The sequence below is a fragment of the Mauremys mutica genome, chromosome 1, assembly GCF_020497125.1.
Source record: "Mauremys mutica isolate MM-2020 ecotype Southern chromosome 1, ASM2049712v1, whole genome shotgun sequence".
In the NCBI taxonomy this organism is placed as follows: domain Eukaryota; kingdom Metazoa; phylum Chordata; order Testudines; family Geoemydidae; genus Mauremys; species Mauremys mutica.
Genome location: NC_059072.1, coordinates 320,895,823 through 320,914,368, shown reverse-complemented (window position 1 = coordinate 320,914,368; position 18,546 = coordinate 320,895,823). Strand labels below are relative to the sequence as shown.

General features: G+C 43.0%; 1 protein-coding gene across 1 annotated transcript in view; it reads right to left on the bottom strand.

Moving 5' to 3' along the window:
• The window catches only part of ATP8A2 (ATPase phospholipid transporting 8A2), a 637,783-nt gene that overhangs the window by 543,678 nt on the left and 75,559 nt on the right, over positions 1-18,546 (bottom strand). Inside the window, exon 2 of the mRNA XM_045017301.1 lies at positions 1,407-1,551. Within this exon, the coding sequence (XP_044873236.1) occupies positions 1,407-1,551 (145 nt within the window). The remainder of the gene's footprint in view (positions 1-1,406; positions 1,552-18,546) is intronic.

Sequence of the window (18,546 nt, the reverse complement as noted above, 5' to 3'; positions counted from 1 at the left end):
GGAAAAAATATCCATTGGAAATATTCCAAAAGGAGGGATTTCAAGCAAGGGAAAATTGTAACCAAGCTGTTCAACCCATATAAGATTATTTCAGGATACAATGTACAATATCCAAACTGTGGATAAGTCCAATATAAGCACAGTGCTGCCCTGTTCAGAACAGCAACATTCTCAAAACAATTACCATTGGTGACAGACATACGAGAACAGCAAATAGAAAGTGCCATTCTAGGTCTGCTTTGAAAATTCTTTTTCTTCACAAAGGCATTAATAAATTATTGTATAACAAACTAATCTCTGACCAATGAACCAAACGTCAAGATTAAAACAGCAGAAAACCCGCTAGACAAGAAGCTTCCTTAAATTATTGAGCATCAGTCTCTGATATTCAGCACCATTTCTACTATCCACCCAAGTAACCACTCTGAAACTAGCCCATGTCTCATAACTCCCACATGCACTATTTCACACATAGTATTTAGGTTGCCAAACTCCATAGCCTGGTAGGTATTAATCTTTTCCACAGAAGATTTTTAAAATACAGAAAGCATTTTAAGCAATTACTGTAACAAATTCCTACTGATCTCCTTCAAAAATGCACAATAACTCATTGGCCATGATCTTTTAATTATTTGGGCTTATGTCCCACACAAACATGTATATAACTGGCTAGCCCGGTTAAACTTGTATTACTTCCTATTACTATTATGTCATATTTGTTTTTAAAAAGCTAGTATATCTTTGAAAACAGTAACAAAATGCAAAGATATAGACTCTGCAAGGCCTCTTCCAAACAGTGGGCCTAATTCTGACCTCTCTTGCACCAGTTTTGCCCGAGTAACTCCACCAGAGTTACTTCTATTTTACACCAGTAGAAGTGAGATGTGATTTAGACCTACTATCTCTACATCTCACCGCCTATTGCCTTTCATCATTGGAGCTGCGAACAAGAACCTTGGGTATAAATATCACCTGCGATTAGCTCTCACAATCCTGCTCCAAAGAGTCTTGTAATTATCTCTCACTACTGTGGGACTAAGAGTTTATCACCTGTAACTGACTCTCATTTTCGTGCCACAAAAGTGATTCCATTGTACATGACCTGCGAGTGACCTGCCTTTCACTCCTCTCTCCCTCTGCTTGCAGCTGCCACCCCGAGCCCGCACTACGACTCAGGGGTGTCAGAGAGCCGGCTGAGCCATTGCATCGGCCGGGCCCCAGGCTGCAAGACAAACACTCCCCCCAGAGGCGCCGGCGGCGGCAGCAGCCATCCAGCGACTCGCAGCGAGCAGGGTTTTCGCGGGCTCCACTCGCCTGGGGAGCAGCGCGGGCGGAGCAGCAGGTGCCAGGGCTGGGGAGGAGGCACCGGCAGGCGGCACCTGCCCTCGGCGGCCGCGCGCTCTTACCTGACCCGGTTGTCGCGGAACTTGCTCTGCTGGGGCTGGTTCAGGTAAATGGTGCGGGCTGCTGCCTCCGCCTGATCCGCTGAGGACGTGGCTCCGGACATCTCATCATCCGCCTTCCTATAGCCCGAGGGGGAACAAACGGGCCCTGCGGGGAACACCAGCAGAGAGAGCCCGAGTCAGCGAGCAGCGCGGGAGAGACTCCGAGCAGCGGCCGGGAGATGCTGCGCTGTGCACGGATCCCGCCCCCCAATGCAGCTCTCTGCCCCTGCTGGGCTGCAGCCGCTGCCCCTGGCGGCCGCCAGCCCCTGGCCCCGGAGCTGCAGCAGCGCGGGCGTTGCACTCCCTGTGCCCCAGCCCCGTGTGTGCAGAGCCGCAGCACAGCGAGGGAGGCACAGACCCTGCCCTGCTCTCGCCGAGGCCGCTAATCATAAACAAAGTAACAGCGACAAAAGGAGACACCCCTCCCTGCCCATCACAGCCGGTTAAACCCACCCACCTGTCCGCAGCAGCCTTTGCCAGTCCCCAGAGCCGCGGCACATGATGCTGCCTTATGGGGTGGGGTATTTGGGGGGCGGGGCGGGTTTTTTTTAATGGGTACGTGGATAGATGTGAGTGAGAGTACCTGAGCTGGGCTTGGCCCTGGCAACGGGAACCTCCGTAAAACAAAGCACCCTGGGGATATGCTAGAGTGAAGCGATCTTGCCTTTAGGGGTTTCCTCCCTGGTGTTTAGCCAAAGCAATGGCTGATGATGAATAATGCAAGCGCCCGTGGAAAAAGCGCTCACAAGCACCAGTGTAAAGGAGGAGACCCTAAGGCGATGTACTGGGAAGAGGCTGTAGCAGCGTGTTTCTTGTCAGAGAGGCTTCCCTTCAGATAGGGCGACCATCCCTCCCGTTCTGGCCAGGCCGTCCCTTTTTTAAGCCCTGTCCGCCGTCCTGACTTTTTATTGTCAAAAGTGAGCATTTGTCTGGTTTGTCTTGCAGAGTTGATCAGTTTTGTCAAAAAAAATGTGGGGTGCGGTGCAGAGGAAGGTGCGTGGGGACGAGCGGCGATACCAGCCCCGCACGGGCTGGGGAGAGCTCGGTCCAGCCCCACAGGGTGTCTCGTTTTCCCTTTGGGAAATATGGTCATCCTAGTTTTAGGCAGAACACAAATATGAGGGGAAGGAGGGGCCTGGTGCTGGATCAAAGGAGTGAGTGTCAGACCACCTGGGTTCTGTGCTTGTCTCTTTCTACCGATTTCCTCTGATGTGAGAAAGTAACTGACCCTCAGGGTGCCTCAGTTCCCCCCTTTCTTACAAAAAAAATAAGATGTGGCCACACCCATCTCTGTGGCAGGAAGGTTGTGAGGTTTAATGTTTGCAATGTGCTTTGGGATCCTTAGGTGGAAAGTGATACAAGTGTACAAAGTATTTTATATTACATATTACCATCCAAATAACTTTTCACCTATATAGTGCCTGAAGCACCAGAATCTGAAAGCATTTTCACAAAGGTGGGGTTTACTACCCCCATTTTACAAATTTCATTCAGTTTGCACTGGGCTGTTTTTTCTGCCCCCATTTCTCTGATTACAACTGTGTCAGTTCAACCCGGTTCGCCAAAAGGTCCCATAGCCTTGTATAGACTAGCACTCAGGCAGCTAAACTGTTGGTAGCTTAAATTCACTAAGATGGGCAAGGTCACTTACTTCAATAAGAGCAAGGTCAGCGCTCGTAAAAGAGAAAGGTTTCCAAGCACACAACGATAGAAAAATTACCAGTAAGGTACAAACAGTCACAATGTCAGATGCACTATGTAGCTCTGTCAGTCAAACCAGCCATTCTAGATAAAAGATTCTTTGCCAGACAGTGAGAATTTATTTCGTGAGACACCTTGGCTTCCTGGTGAAGAGTCTGCACTATTCAACATATGCCAGCTTGAGCACTGTGAGCCTGACCAATGCCCACTTACGTCAATGGAAAGATTCTCACTGACTTCAATGAATTTTGGTAAGGCCCCATTTATGCCTTGATCCTGCAAAAACTTCCCCACAATTTGCTTTAGATATGTGAGTAGTCCATCCAGTGATATGTTGTTCTGTCAACGGGACTATTCATGAGGCATGAAAGTAAGCATGCTCATAAGTTTTCAGAGGATCATGGCTGAATTGTAAAGATGAGGATTCTGTAAACTGGGCTGATGAATATGAATAAGGTTAAGATTCAAACTCAAATCAGATTCAAAACAAAAATGAACCACCACCCACTTTATGCTCTGAGCTTCATAATCAACATCCGTAACCCTTAGCTTAATTTTACTCTTTTGAAACTTGAAAAAGGTTTTACCATCTTGACCTGTAATTACAGAAACAATTCACACGATAGCTGTATTTCCGAAAGAATTCTTGTGAATCTCTGTGTATTAACTTAACTACAGATAAGACAAAAAACTATATGTATGGCAAAAATTCATTCATTTGTTCTGTCGCACCTCAAACCTGATTTATAGCAAAACTACAGGATGTATAGATGTCTGTGTGTCTTAAGTTGTTACGCACACTCATAGCTAACAGCCCTCCATCCCACCCCTCCAGCCACACGCAATTATTTAGGGATGTAGTAGACCCAGATTCAAATTCCTGCTCTGCCTGATTTATAGAAGGGACTTGAATCCAGGTCTCTCACTAGTCAGAAGAATGCCTAACATGTGTCTGATAATTCTGTTCTTTACTATAGTTTCAACTAATTTGCCTGGTACTGAAGTTAGGCTTACTGGCCTGTAATTGCCAGGATCGCCTCTGGAGCAATTTTTAAAAACCATTGTTGCATTAGCTATCCACCAGTCATCCGGTACAGAGGCTGATTTAAGCAGTAGGTTACATAGCACAGCTAGTAGGTCTGCAATTTAATAATTGAGTTCTTTCAGAACTCTTGGGTGAATATCATTTGGTCCTGGTGACTTATTACTCTTTAGTTTATCGATTTGTTCCAAAACCTCCTCTATTGATACCTCAGTCTGGGACAATTGCCCAGCTTTGTCATCTAAAAGAACTGCTCAGGATTGGGAATCTCCCTCACATCCTCTGCAGTGAAAACCAATGCAAAGAATTCACTTTGCTTCTCAGCAACAGCCTTGACTTCCTTGAGTGCTCCTTTAGCACCTTGATCATCCAGTAGTCCCACTAAAACAGCAAGGAGTCCAGTGGCACCTTAAAGACTAACAGATTTTATAAGCTTTCGTGGGTAAAAAAAAAAGCTTATGCCCAAATAAATCTGTTAGTCTTTAAGGTGCCACCGGACTCCTTGTTGTTTTTGTGGATACAGACTAACACGGCTACCCCCTGATACTTGACAGAGTGGTCCCACTGATTCTTTGGCAGGCTTCCTACTTCTGATGTACTTACAGCAAAAAAAAAATAAAAATAAAAAAAGTTAGTTTTTGTGTCCTTAGCTAGTTGTTTTTCAAATTCTTTCTTGGCCTACCTTATACTTTTACACTTAACCTGCCAGAGTTCATGCTCCTTTTACTTTCCTCACTAGGATTTAACTTACAATGTTGAAAGGATGTCTTTTTGTCTCTAACAGCCTCTTTTATTCCGCTGTGTACCCATGGTGGCATTTTTTGGTCCTCTTTGTGTGTTTTTTTATTTTGGGTATACATTTAACTTGAGCCTCTATTGTGGTGTTTTTAAATAGTCTCCGTGCAGTTTGTAGGCATTTCACCCTTATGGCTGTTCTATTTAATTTCTGTTTAACTAGCTTCCTCATTTTTGTGTAGCTCCCCCTTTTGAAGTTAAATGCTGCTATGGTGGATTTTTTTGGCATGCCCCCACCCCAAGGATGTTATATTTAATTATATTATGGTTGCTATTACCAACTAGTTCAGTTATAGGCACCTCTTGGACCAGATCCTGTGCACCACTTAGAACTAAATCAAGAATTGCCTCTTCCCTTGTGGGTTCCAGGACTAACTACTCCAAGAAGCAGACATTGATGGAGAAGTGGTCTAAGAATTTTATCTCTGCATCCTGTCCTAGCATGTGCTAGCACTACCCATACAGATGCTACAGAACACTGGGAATACATCATATGAGCGGTGTAGGAAAAAGGCTAATAACCTCTCTTTGCCTATGGCAAAACTCAGGTTTAAGTCAGGCATAGCAAAAAGGAGCTAACTACACTGGCCTACATTGAACTGTGGAGCCTATCCCCACAAATCACCCGACCTGCTCAAAATCACCTCCCCTTCACCCTGGCCTAGAAGACGCCTTCTGAGACATTGCTTTCACTTACTCCTCACTAAACTGCAAGACCGCAGTCATGTACGCCAGTAAACTGACAATCTCCGCGGCAAGAGGATGCCCTCCTACACCTCCATGGACACAACTGACAAAATTCTGTGCTGAAATGAGGCACACATGCACCTTTCAACACACCACAGTAACAGATCTGCCAAATATCAGAGGGGTAGCCGTGTTAGTCTGGATCTGTAAAAGCAGCAAAGAGTCTTGTGGCACCTTATAGACTAACAGATGTTTTGGAGCATGAGCTTTCGTGGGTGAATACCCACTTCATCGGATGCAAGTGGGTATTCACCCACGAAAGCTCATGCTCCAAAACGTCTGTTAGTCTATAAGGTGCCACAGGACTCTTTGCTGCTTTTACAGATCTGCCAAACTACTCCAACAAATCCTTTCTGTATTCCATACAGTGAAGGCAGTAGGAGTGCATGCAGATAACTGCTGGAATTAAAATCTGCGGTGCACAACACATACAATGGCATCTTTAAAACTTTCTCATGTCTACCTATTATACCACTCGTACCAAACCATTTCCAGCGATTACTGCCAGCTCTAAGGAGCAGAGTCCAGGTGCAGGGGTGGCGTGTACCTTAACATTGTATTTCTTAGTTTTCAGAGATTTAAGCTTAGCCATTCTCGACATTCGGGAATGCCACTGGACACCCCTGGGCAACAGTAACTCTGTGTTAATCAAATTTTGGGGCATTATAAGCTCTTTGTGGGTAGGGACTGTCTTTTTGTTCTTTGTACAGCCCTAGTAAAACGGAGTCCTGCTCCATGACTGAGGTGCCTAGACACTATGATAATATAAATAAATAACAATAAATTAGACTAAAAGTTCAGCATGTTTTTTCACTTGCAGATTCTGGGCCATTTTTGGACAGAAAAGAAGCTGTACATATCTGACGTGTGGAGAAAAAGTCTTCTGAAAATTCTGATGATTGGGATCCTGTATTTTCAGGCTGTCACACTTGAAATAATTCGTTTAATTTCAAACAGTATCATTTTACTCCCTTTTTCTTTATAAATATCAGTGCCATAAAGCAGCTGTGTATGAATAATATAGTTAATTAAGTAGATTATTTCCAGGATAGTCACATTTTACAAATACTACAAACTGCTGCAATGAGCCGTAAAGCCAGTGTCTCTTAGACCATGGTTTTTAGTATCTAGCAGAAGTATGAATTTAACTTCCCAAGCTCATCTTATGAAGGTGTTATGAAGGTTTCCTTTGAGGACAAGGACTGATAGGTCAGATGCAGAGTAACTGCTTTGTGAAAAGTGTTCGCCCATGGCTCATAGGGTGTTGTTGTCTTATCATTTTCTCAACAGAGACACTATTTTTTTGCCTCATTATGAATTATAACCTTCTAACCCTCCTTTCATCCTATCACTGCAGAGGTGTTAATTTCTCCCTTCATTTTAAGTGGTTTCTTGCAACATGTGTGAACCTTTTATGCTTAACAATCTCTCCCGCCTTGTATTACCTGTGATACTCTGGTTACCCTTTCCAGACCTGATGAAGAGCTCTGTGAAGTTTTAAAATTTGTCTCTTTCAACCAACAGAAGTTGGCCCATCTCACTCACCTTGTCTCTCTCATATCCTGGAACCAGCATGGCTACAACAACACTGCAAATTACAAATGGAACTGGACATCCAGTACTGTCTCCAATGATGTGCTAGAGGAGGCTCCTAGTAATCTGCTTTGTTCTGTTACCCCTTTTACCACTTAAAATCTGCCTTTTAAAGGTAATAAAATTTGTTTTGTTTATTAAACCCAGTTTCTGTAATTTCTAACTGGGGAGGGGAAGGGGAAGGGGAAGAGCTTCTTGTTAACTTTTCCACAGCAAATTCAAAGAAAGGTTGGGCTGATTTCCTTGCCTGTGATGGAATTTACCCTTGGCTCAAAGGTGCCCTTGAGGAATATTTCTAGGTTTTTGGAATGGAGCAAACTGCATCCAATGGCAGTTAGTTTCAGCAAAGTGCCTAGGGAAGTACACTCCACTGGTCCCCTCTAGTTTCTGGGTTTTTTTTAAAAATACCTCAAACTCATTTCAAATTAAACATGTATAGATTTTTCTAATTTGGTTTCAGGGCAATTAAAACTCCTTAAAGAGAAAAAAGTGAGAATATTAAGGGCTAGTTGATCCACTCAGGAGGCCAAATGGAAGTAGCTGAAGCCTATCTCTGGAAGACTGGAATGCTAACAACCTAATACATCTCAGTAGAAGCTAATATTGAGGTCCTGGTGAAAGACCCCAACACTAGTATTTATTAACTTGAATAGCTGAGATAATCAATACTCAAACAAAATTCGTAGTAATGAAATTGCACTCATTAAGCACATGTATGCATCTGATGCTGCTTACAACACACACTAATAAATAATCAGAAAAGAGCTGAGAAGCATTTATGGTAAAAACACAGCTCAGTATATGTCAGTGATTAAATATTCAGTCTTTCTTGAAGTCATCTTCATTCCCATTCAGAGTACACTCCTCGAACTATAAAAGAAAGAAGTAGGGCTGTCACGCGATTAAAAAAATTAATCGCGATTGTCACAGGTTGGACCCTTTGGGATGTCACTTGGTGTGCTGGGACACCACTGAGTTAGCCCATTCTGCCAGCCTGGGCCCCCTTTTACCTGGCCTTGCTGGGCTGGGCTCCCAAGCCTTTTCCAGCCAAGCACACAGGCGAGGCCACACCCAACTGCACAGAGAGAGACAGAGATCTGCTCTGGGAAGGCTCAGCTTAAGGGGCCTGCCACAGCACCCAGATATCCACCTCCCTTTGGGGAACAAACCCAAAATTATACGAAATTTGCCCCCTCCCTCAATGTGGAGAGACATATGCACACTTCTTCCCCTCCCCCCCAGTTAGAGATTACAGAAACTGGGTTTAATAAACAAAACAAATTTTATTACCTATAAAAGGCAGATTTTAAGAGGTAACAAACAGAACAAAGCAGATTACTAATCAAATGAAATCAAACAAACTAACTAAGATTAATATACTAAAGAAACTGGTTATATGTAAGTTCTCACTCTAAATGTGGTTCTAATAATCATCTTCTTCACAGGCCAGACACCCTTCCAGCCTGTGTCAAGTTCTTTCTCCCAGTTCAGTCTTAGTTGTTTCCAGCAGTCATCTTGGGTGGGGTAGCAGGACAGAACTCATGACCAGGATTACCTCACTCCCCACCCTTAAATAGGATTGCATAAAACAGGAGTCCTTTGTTTCCTTGTTTGACACACATACACCCCAGCTTCTCATAGAAAAGGACAGAATTTAAGATGGGTTCCAGTATCAGGTGACATGGTCACATGCCTCTGTAGGGCCCCTAAAGCCATTCTTCACAGGCTGACCCACACGTTCACAGGAAGACTAAGCTCTTTTGCAGTCCATTGTCTCTTGCTGATGGGCCGTCAGCACTGTCTGGCTTTTTCATTGTTGTACCCGAAGTGTTAGCAGGAGGCATCACTCAAAGTAACATAGTTGAAACATAGATACATAGTCAATACTCCTAATTTCCAATACACAAATGATACATGCATACAAATAGGATAATCATATTCAGTAAATTATAACCTTTCCAATGACACCTTACAAGAGTTATCTTGCATAAAACATATCTTAGTTATGTCATATTCCTACCACAAGCATATTTTCATTAAAAATATGGAGTATAAAGTCAAAGCAATTAATCACACTGTTCAACAATAATAGAATACCATTTATTTAAATATTTTGGATGTTTTCTACATTTTCAAAAATGTTGATTTCAATTACAACACAGAATACAAAGTGTACAGTGTTCACTTTATATTTATTTTTTATTACAAGTACTTGCACTGTAAAAAAAACAAAAGAAATAGGATTTTTTCAATTAATCTAATACAAGTATTGTAGTTCAATCTCTTTATCATGAAAGTAGAACTTAAAAATGTAGAATTATGTAAAAAATGCATTAAAAAATCAAACCATGTAAAATTGTAGCGCATGCAAGTCCACTCAGCCCTACTTCTTGTTCAGCCAATCGCTCAAACAAACAAGTTTGTTTACATTTACAGGAGATACTGCTGCCCACTTCTTAATTACAATGTCATCTGAAAGTGAGAACAGGTGTTCTCATGGCACTGTTGTAGCCGGTGTCACAAGATATTTACATGCCAGATGCACTAAAGATTCATATATCCCTTCATGCTTCAACCACCATTCCAGGGAACATGTGTCCATGCTGGTGACGGGTTCTGCTCGATAACAATCCAAAACAGTGCAGACTGACGCATGCTCATTTTCATCATTTGAGTTGGATGCCACCAGCAGAAGGTTGATTTTCTTTTTTGGTCGTTCAAGTTCTGTAGTTTCTGCAACTGGGTGTTGCTCTTTTAAGACTTCTGAAAGCATGCGCCACACCTCATCCCTCTCAGATTTTGGAAGGCACTTCAGATTCTTAAACCTTGGGTCGAGTGCTGTAGCTATGTTTAGAAATCTCACATTGGTACCTTCTTTGCGTTTTGTCAAATCTGCAATGAAAGTGTTCTTAAAATGGAAAACATGCTAGGTCATCATTTGAGACTGCTGTAACATGAAATATATGTCAAAATGCAGGCAAAACAGAGTGGGGGACATATGATTCTCCCCCAAGGAGTTCAGTCACAAATTTAATTAACACATTTTTTTTAATGAGCGTCATCAGCATGGAAGCATGTCCTCTGGAACGGTGGCCAAAGCATGAAGGGGCATATATATGTTTAGCATATCTGGCACATAAATACCTTGCAATGCCTGCTACAAAAGTGCCATGCAAATGCCTGTTCTCACTTTCTGGTGACATTGTAAACAAGAAGCAGGCAGCATTATCTCCTGTAAATGTAAACAGACTTGTTTGTCTTAGCGACTGGTTGAACAAGAAGTGGATTTGTTGCAGGCACTGAAGTTTTAGACTGGTTTTGTTTTTGAGTGCAGTTATATAACAAAAAAAAAATCTACATTTGTAAATTGTACTTTCACAACAAAAAGATTTCACTACAGTACTTGTATGAGGTAATTTGAAAAATACTATTTATTTTATCATTTTTACGGTGCAAATATTTGTAAATAAAAATAATATACACTTTGGTTTTAATTACACCACAGAATAAGTTATATATGAAAATGTAGAAAAACATCATAGAATCATAGAAGATTAGGGTTGGGAAAGACCTCAGGAGATCAGCTAGTCCAACCCCCTGCTCAAAGCAGGACCAATCCTGCTAAATCATCCCAGTCAGGGCTTTGTCAAGCCAGGCCCTAAAAACCTCTCTAAGGATGGGGATTCCACCACCTCCCTAGGTAACCCATTCCAGTGCTTCACCACCCTCCTAGTGAAATAGTTTTTCCTAATATCCAATCTAGACCTCCCGCACTGCAACTTGAAACCATTGCTCCTTGCTCTGTCATCTGCCACCACTGAGAACAGCCTAGCTCCATCCTCTTTGGAACCTCCTTTCAGGAAGTTGAAGGCTGCTATCAAATCCCCCTGTAACCGGGTCGGACTTACCCCCGCGGCGCCTCCTACTGGTTGCTCTGGGAAATTAGCTCTATTCCAGCCCAGAGCACCCTCTGCAGGCCGGTGATCCACCTGTTTTCTGGCCCGAGTCCCTCCCTGGACCCCGGTGCCCTTTCACATGGGGTGCTGCCCCCAGCAGTAGCCCCTTTTCTCTCTGGGTTTCCCCTGCCTCGGGAACCCCCCACCCTACTATCCCCACTTCGCCTCAGTAGTGGCTACTGCCCAGTCTCTATCTAGCCCCCGTTCGCTGGGGCAGACTGCAGTATCCAGTACTCATCATCGGCAAAGGGGGTTTGGACCTGCTGCCTTTGCTTACCCTTAGGTTGCCCCTTGCAACCCCCAGTACCTTTAGCCCTTTGCTAGGCCGCAGCCTGGGGTTTTCTAGGATGGAGCTTCCCCAGCTCCTCAGCCTTTCCCCAGCCCTGCTTCACCCTAGGTACCTTATCTCAGCTCCTAAGCAGCCAGGCCCATCTCTCTCTATAGCCAGAGAGAGACTGTGTGGCTTCTGGCTTCCCTGCCTTCTTATAAGGCCTTGTTACTCTGTTTGGGGCGTGGCCCCCAGCTGCAACCACTTCCCCAATCAACTCAGCCTTGAGAGCCACTGCTCTCAAGCCCGGCCAGGCCACTTTTTAAACCTCTTCACAGCAGGAGCAGGGTCCACCCTGCTACACCCCCCCTTACCATTCTCTTCTGCAGACTAAACAAGCCCAGTTCCCTCTACCTCTCCTCATAAGTCATGTGCCCCAGCCCCCTGATCATTTTTCGTTGTTCTCCGCAGGACTTTTTCCAATTTCATCCACATCCTTTCTGTAGTGGGGGGCCCAAAACTGGACACAATACTCCAGATGTGGCCTCACCAGTGCCAAATAGAGGGGAATAATCACTTTCCTCAATCTGCTGGCAATGATCCTACTAATACAGCCCAATATGCCGTTAGCCTTCTTGGCAACAAGGGCACACTGTTGACTCATATCCAACTTCTTATCCACTGTAATCCCCAGGTCCTTTTCTGCAGAACTGCCGCTTAGCCAGTTGGTCCCCAGCCTGTAGCATGCATGGGATTCTTCCATCCTAATTGAAGGACTCTGCACTTGTCCTTGTTGAACTTCATCAGATTTCTTTTGGCCCAATCCTCCAATTTGTCTAGGTCACTCTGGACCCTATCCCTACCCTCCAGCATATCTACCTCTCCCCCCAGCTTAGTGTCATCTGCAAACTTGCTGAGGGTACAATTAATCCCATCATCCAGATCATTAATAAAGATGTTGAACAAAACCGACCCCAGGACTGATCCCTGGGGCACTCTGTTTGATACTGGCTGCCAACTAGACATCGAGCCGTTGATCACTATCCGTTGAGCCCGACGATCTACCAGCTTTCTATCCACCTTATATTTAATCCAAAATATTTAATAAATTTTAATTGGTATTCTATTGTTTAACAGTGTGATTAAAACTGCGATTAATCGTTGTGGCAGGGTAGGGGTAAGACCCCCTTTAAAGCCCTGCTCTCTGGCCAGGAGGCCAGGTGTAGAGAGGCAGGTACTCAGCAGGGAGCCCAGCTGCAAGCCCTAAACGAGGGCTGGCTCAGAGGAACATACTGAGCTAAGTAGTGACAGCTGGGCTGGAGCAGGAGAGGGCTATAAAAGCCCTGGGCAAACCTGAGTGAGGGAGCTAGCCTGGGAGGAGACAGGAGGGCAGCATCTCTGTCTCCTTGCCAACAAGGAAGCCTCAAGGGCCAGGAGATCCTGGGGAGGGTCTATGGGGCACTAGCTGTTGGGGGATCTGGGAACTGCACAAGCACTGTAAATAAAGACCCTGGGGTGATCCAACAAAAAGAGGCATGGAAGACACTTTATAATACCAGCCTAAACACAGGGTGCAGGCCCAAAAGTGGAAGAGCCTGCACGGGACCCTGAGACACTCGTGATTAATTTTTTTAAATTGTGATTAATTTTTTTTAGTTAATTGTGTGAGTTAACTGCAATTAATTGACAGCCCTAGAAAAAGGTAAGTGTCCCCAAATCCAGTAACACTAGGTTGCAGCATATACAACGCTTCTTGTCCTCTATTGCACAGGCTGTTAATGTCCAATTTTTAGTTTTATAACTTTATAAATCCAACACATACCAAAAATAGAGCTTACATATTTTGTTTTAATATTTCACTCATTTAACTCCCTCACCTATTTTGCATGAGTCTTCACTGTGAGCGGAGGTACTCCATAATTTAAGTAAAAAAAATTTGATAGAGAGAAGAGCAACTACTGTCTGGTTTACAGCTCGGGCTGAACCAGAGTACTATTATCACTGTTTTTAAAAAGTCCAAAGCGACAAACCATACCAACCAAATTAGCACCATGTCCACCAGAGAACTCACACAAGTGCCTCTGTAGGATGCCCCAATTGTTGTTACTAATTTTATTTCAGTAAAATTCAAAATTCATTTTTTCTGCCAGCAGAAAACTGACATAACAGAGGACAATCTAAAATCTTCTTTATATAAACAGAAAACACAGAAGTTCAAGTCCCACTTCCCCATAAACTGATTTAAAATAACATTGTGCTATTGCAACTGTGAAGATACCAAAACAGCAGTTATAAACGCAAGCTCAAAGCTGCCATTTCTATTGTCAGCCATGCACTCTCAGACTCCTGTAAAATAAGCTAATTTAAGAAAAGTTAAATTATTCATATAAATGTGCTCACTTCTTTGGACAGAATTACAATATTACTGGATGAAGGAAACATAATGTAGTTGGGGGGAAATTAGATGAAGATTTTCATGAAATCTTTGTTTACAAATTAATCCAAATTGGTTTGGCTATGATCCATATTACATGGGATGGAAAATGCCTGAAAGGCAACACAGACAACAATAATAAGGGTCAATATTTCAAATTATGGCAAGGTGTCCATTAGGCTGCCACCTGGATATGTGATCAGCCTAAAATTATTAACCATTTCATTACTGATCTAGAAGAGATCAGCAGGGGGGCCACCCACATTGAGTCAGTTGCTGGAGCAAGGCCTAAAATAGATGTCATTTTCAACACAAGGTAAGACCAGAGAAACATTATAGATGGACTTAAAATGGAAAGTTGCCATATAAGATTTAACCTAGATGGTAACGTCTGAGGAAAAATAAGCAAAACCACAGATTTAATGAGGGAAAGTAAAGCTAACAGGTGTACTGGTGGTAGTATAAGAGATACCAATGCAATTTTGGGCTGTATACACCATGTTATGCCTTCATGTAACAGCGAAGTTTTAGCTTTTCTCTACATGGCTCCAATGATACAATTAGAATAGTCTTTAACTCTGAACAACTCCCCACAAAAAAGATATAGACAAATTACTGAGAATTCAAAGAGCAACCAAAATTATTAAGCAGTTTCAGGGATTCATTAGAATAACTAAAGAAATAGCTTAATCAAAAATATTATTCATGTGAAAGGTGCCTATGACAACTGTCAACAAGTATTTAAGTCTGAAAGATTGCAAATTTTCTGAGGCAGGGGTTTATCTACCTAGGGCTAATGGGGAAATCAATCAGAAAAATTAGGCTAAATATTAGGAAAAATGTGCAAATGATGAAATCGAATAGGTTTGGAACAGTCTCCTAAAGGAGGGGGCAGAAGTTCTATCAGTTGAGGCATTTAAAACTAGACTGGAGAAAAGAGTATAGACTATGCTGCAGCAAGTAGTCCTGCACTGGTTTGTGAGCTAAGACTGCTATTTTCCATCCCAGGCAAATTCTCCCCATCTAGTGTCCCATCACTGGCCATTGGGGATATTTGCTGCTAGCAACTGCAGATTGGCTACATGCAGTCATAGGCAGTCCCATCATATCACCCCCTCCATAAACTTATCAAGCTCAGACCTGAGGTCAGTTACGTTTTTTCCCCCCACTGCTCTCTTGGAAGGCTGTTCCAGAACTTCACTCCTCTGATGGTTAGAAACCTACTTTCAAGCCTAAACTTGGTGATGGCCAGTTTATAGCATTGGCACTTAACTTAAATAACTCCTCCACCTCCCTAGTATTTATCCCTTTGATGTATTTATAGAGAGCAATCATGTCTCCCCTCAGCTTTCTTTTGGTTAGGCTAAACAAGCCAGGCTCTTTGAGTCTCCTCTCATAAGGTAGGTTTTCCATTCCTCTGATCATCCCAGTAGCCCTTCTCTGCCCCTGTTCCAGCTTGAATTAATCCTTCTTAAACATGAGAGACCAGAACTGCACATAGTATTTCAGATGAGATCTCATCAGTGTCTTGTATAATGGTACTAACACTTCCCTATCTCTACTGGAAATACCTCATCTGATATATCCTAGGACTGCATTTGCCTTTTTCACAGTCACATCACACTGGCAGCTCATAGTCATCCTGTGATCAACCGATACACCCAGGTCTTTCTTGTCCTCTGTCACTTCCAACTGATAAGTCCTCTGCTTATAGCAAAAATTGTTGTTAGACCTACCCTCCCACCTCACAGGGTCCTAGGGCCCGGGCTCCAGCCTGAGCCCATACGGCTACACCTCAATTAAACAGCCCCTTAGCCATGTGAGCCCAAGTCAGCTGGCATGGCATGTAACAGAAGTTACAATAAGAAAATACCCAAATTTGGCATCACTGATTTCTTCTCCAACATGAAACCAACCTGCAAGGCCCTGAAATCTACTGCCACTTAGCAGAGGGGTGACAGAATTTAGAATCTAGCTACTTTACCAGAATATATCAGAAAAAGAAGAGATTCACAAAATGTAAACAAAAGCATTTTTGTCACAGAATGTATTCAGAGTTGATCTAAACGTCAGCTGACTAACAGCCAGAATCTTCCCCTTTATGTTCCATCCCCAGTGTTTTGAAACACCATCTGTGTTTCAGCAATGTTTAGGAACTGCACTAATCAACTAAAAAGAATCAATTCAGCGATGATCAACATAGATTACAGTCACAGGTGCCATATAAAAACCTAGGTAGCTAGAGTGGCTGGATTTATAGTGCAGTTATATTCTGAACAGTAACATTTTGGGGGTCCATGTTTAATCTTCCTTATGGATTGTTACAACCTGGCCCAATCCCTCTCTAGAGGGTCACCAGTCTGTTGTAAATAGATTCAAACACTGGGTCATACCTGCTTTCAAATCATCTGGATTGGTGTTAATCACTGCTTCTAACTTTGGGTTTCTAGGGCACACCCCCAAATTCAGACTTCTTGTCTGAGCCCTTCCTTGGGTCTTGGGACTCTGCAGTTCAGCTGCCCTAGTCCCCAAAACCAGCACCTCAGACCTCCCAAGCCCCCTATTTGCTACCAATGGTCCCTCAGAGTTTCACCTAGCTGTGGACACACTCGCTTCTAGCTTAACCTCTTCGGAGGCAACATGGTGGAACACAAGTTTAGTATGGAATTTCTTAACTACAGTCACTTCACTCTTAAAAAGCAACAGAATTGTACAAATCTTTGCAAAATAAAAGCCTTGGGACGTACCCTTCCCTAGTCTGATCTCACCCCTTCTAAGAGTCTGAGGTTTGTCAGCATTACAGGCTAGGAAGAGTCTCTCCTCCAGGCTCTCTCTCAAGCCTGTCCTTCTTACATGAGGCCATGTGCAGTCGCCCCTGCTCAGAAAAGCACCCTCTTAAATACAGCAAAGAATCCTGTGGCACCTTATAGACTAACAGACGTTTTGCAGCATGAGCTTTCGTGGGTGAATACCCACTTCTTCTTGCATCCGAAGAAGTGGGTATTCACCCACGAAAGCTCATGCTGCAAAACGTCTGTTAGTCTATAAGGTGCCACAGGATTCTTTGCTGCTTTTACAGAACCAGACTAACACGGCTACCCCTCTGATACTCTTAAATACAGTTTGTCTCTTTTTGCCACATGGCTTGGCTGAAAAGCTGCAGATCCACCAGACACCCTGAGGCCTCTGTGTAGAAAAAACATTGTTCCATGGGGTTGGGCCAGCAGTTGAGAAAAGCAAAGGTGATGGCTCCAGATTGTTCTGTGATGGTCAGTGTTAGTCCTTCAAGGAGTCTTTCCTAGGCAGGGAAGCTGGCTGGACTACATCACAATAGGAAAACAACAAGGAATCCGGTGGCACCTTAAAGACTAACACATTTATTTGGGCATAAGCTTTCGTGAGTAAAAAAACCTCACTTCTTCAGATGCATGGAGTGAAAATTACAGATGAAGACATTATATAATGATTTATAATTATATATAGGTTGTGTCATTATATAATGCCTGCATCTGTAATTTTCACTCCATGCAGCTGAAGAAGTGGTTTTGTACCCACGAAAGCTTATGCCCAAAAAAATCTGTTAGTCTTTAAAGTGCCACCGGACTCCTTGTTGGTCTCTCAGAGAATTAGCTCGATTCCTAGCCCGGAGCACCCTCTGCAGGCTGGTGATCCACTACTGAGAGACCAGCAGGAGGCACCACAGGGGTGAATCTGCAAGTCTACATAGCCCAAGTGTTTATAGGTATTTGAGTTCAACAGACCTTGACAAAAAAAAATCACACAAAAACAAGTTTTAAATAATCTTGAGTAACAAATACTTATTGTAGCAGAGAATCTGATCCATACAGCCTAACTGTGCAAATTGCGTAGCACCTTCTGGGAGTTTTGTGTGCCCTCAGTTCCCACTGACTTAGTAAATGCTTTAATGGCCCATGACTGTAGGGTGTCCTATAAGGCTCAAGATTGTAGGAGGTCCTATGAGGCCCAATCAAAAACTTTGCCTTGAGATATTTTCTTTGAATACCACACAAACAAATAAAAGGCACATTGGAAAGAGAAGAGGTAGAGACCATAAAAGTGCACTGGGCTACAACACTGATTTATATTTCTCTCCATAGTATAGCTCAACTGCATCTTGCAGAACTGCTGTTATTGTATGTCCCCACCTAACCTCAAACTGCTTGAAGTTCCCACAGTATTTATAATTCTTTGGAGTGAGTGTTTTTCTTGACTTTGCTTCTCATCTAACTCATTCCTAGTTTTCATCTTTCCTCGTTTTCATATTTTAAAATATCTTAAGTTATCTTTGCTTGTTACTCAGTTCATGTATTTTTAATTACTTTGGCTTGCCAATTTTAGGTTTGAGACATAAGTCATGTTGCGTAAAGATTAGAATAAAGTTGCATACAGAAAATGTTCAATATTTCTCTGAAATTCAAATTTAACAAAAGATATACTCTGATCCTTCATATCTTCATACACACACATAGAGCACCTATCTGACAACTAAACACATGACAGACGAAGACTGCATTGCTAAAGCAAAATAAAAAGCAAGCTGTGTT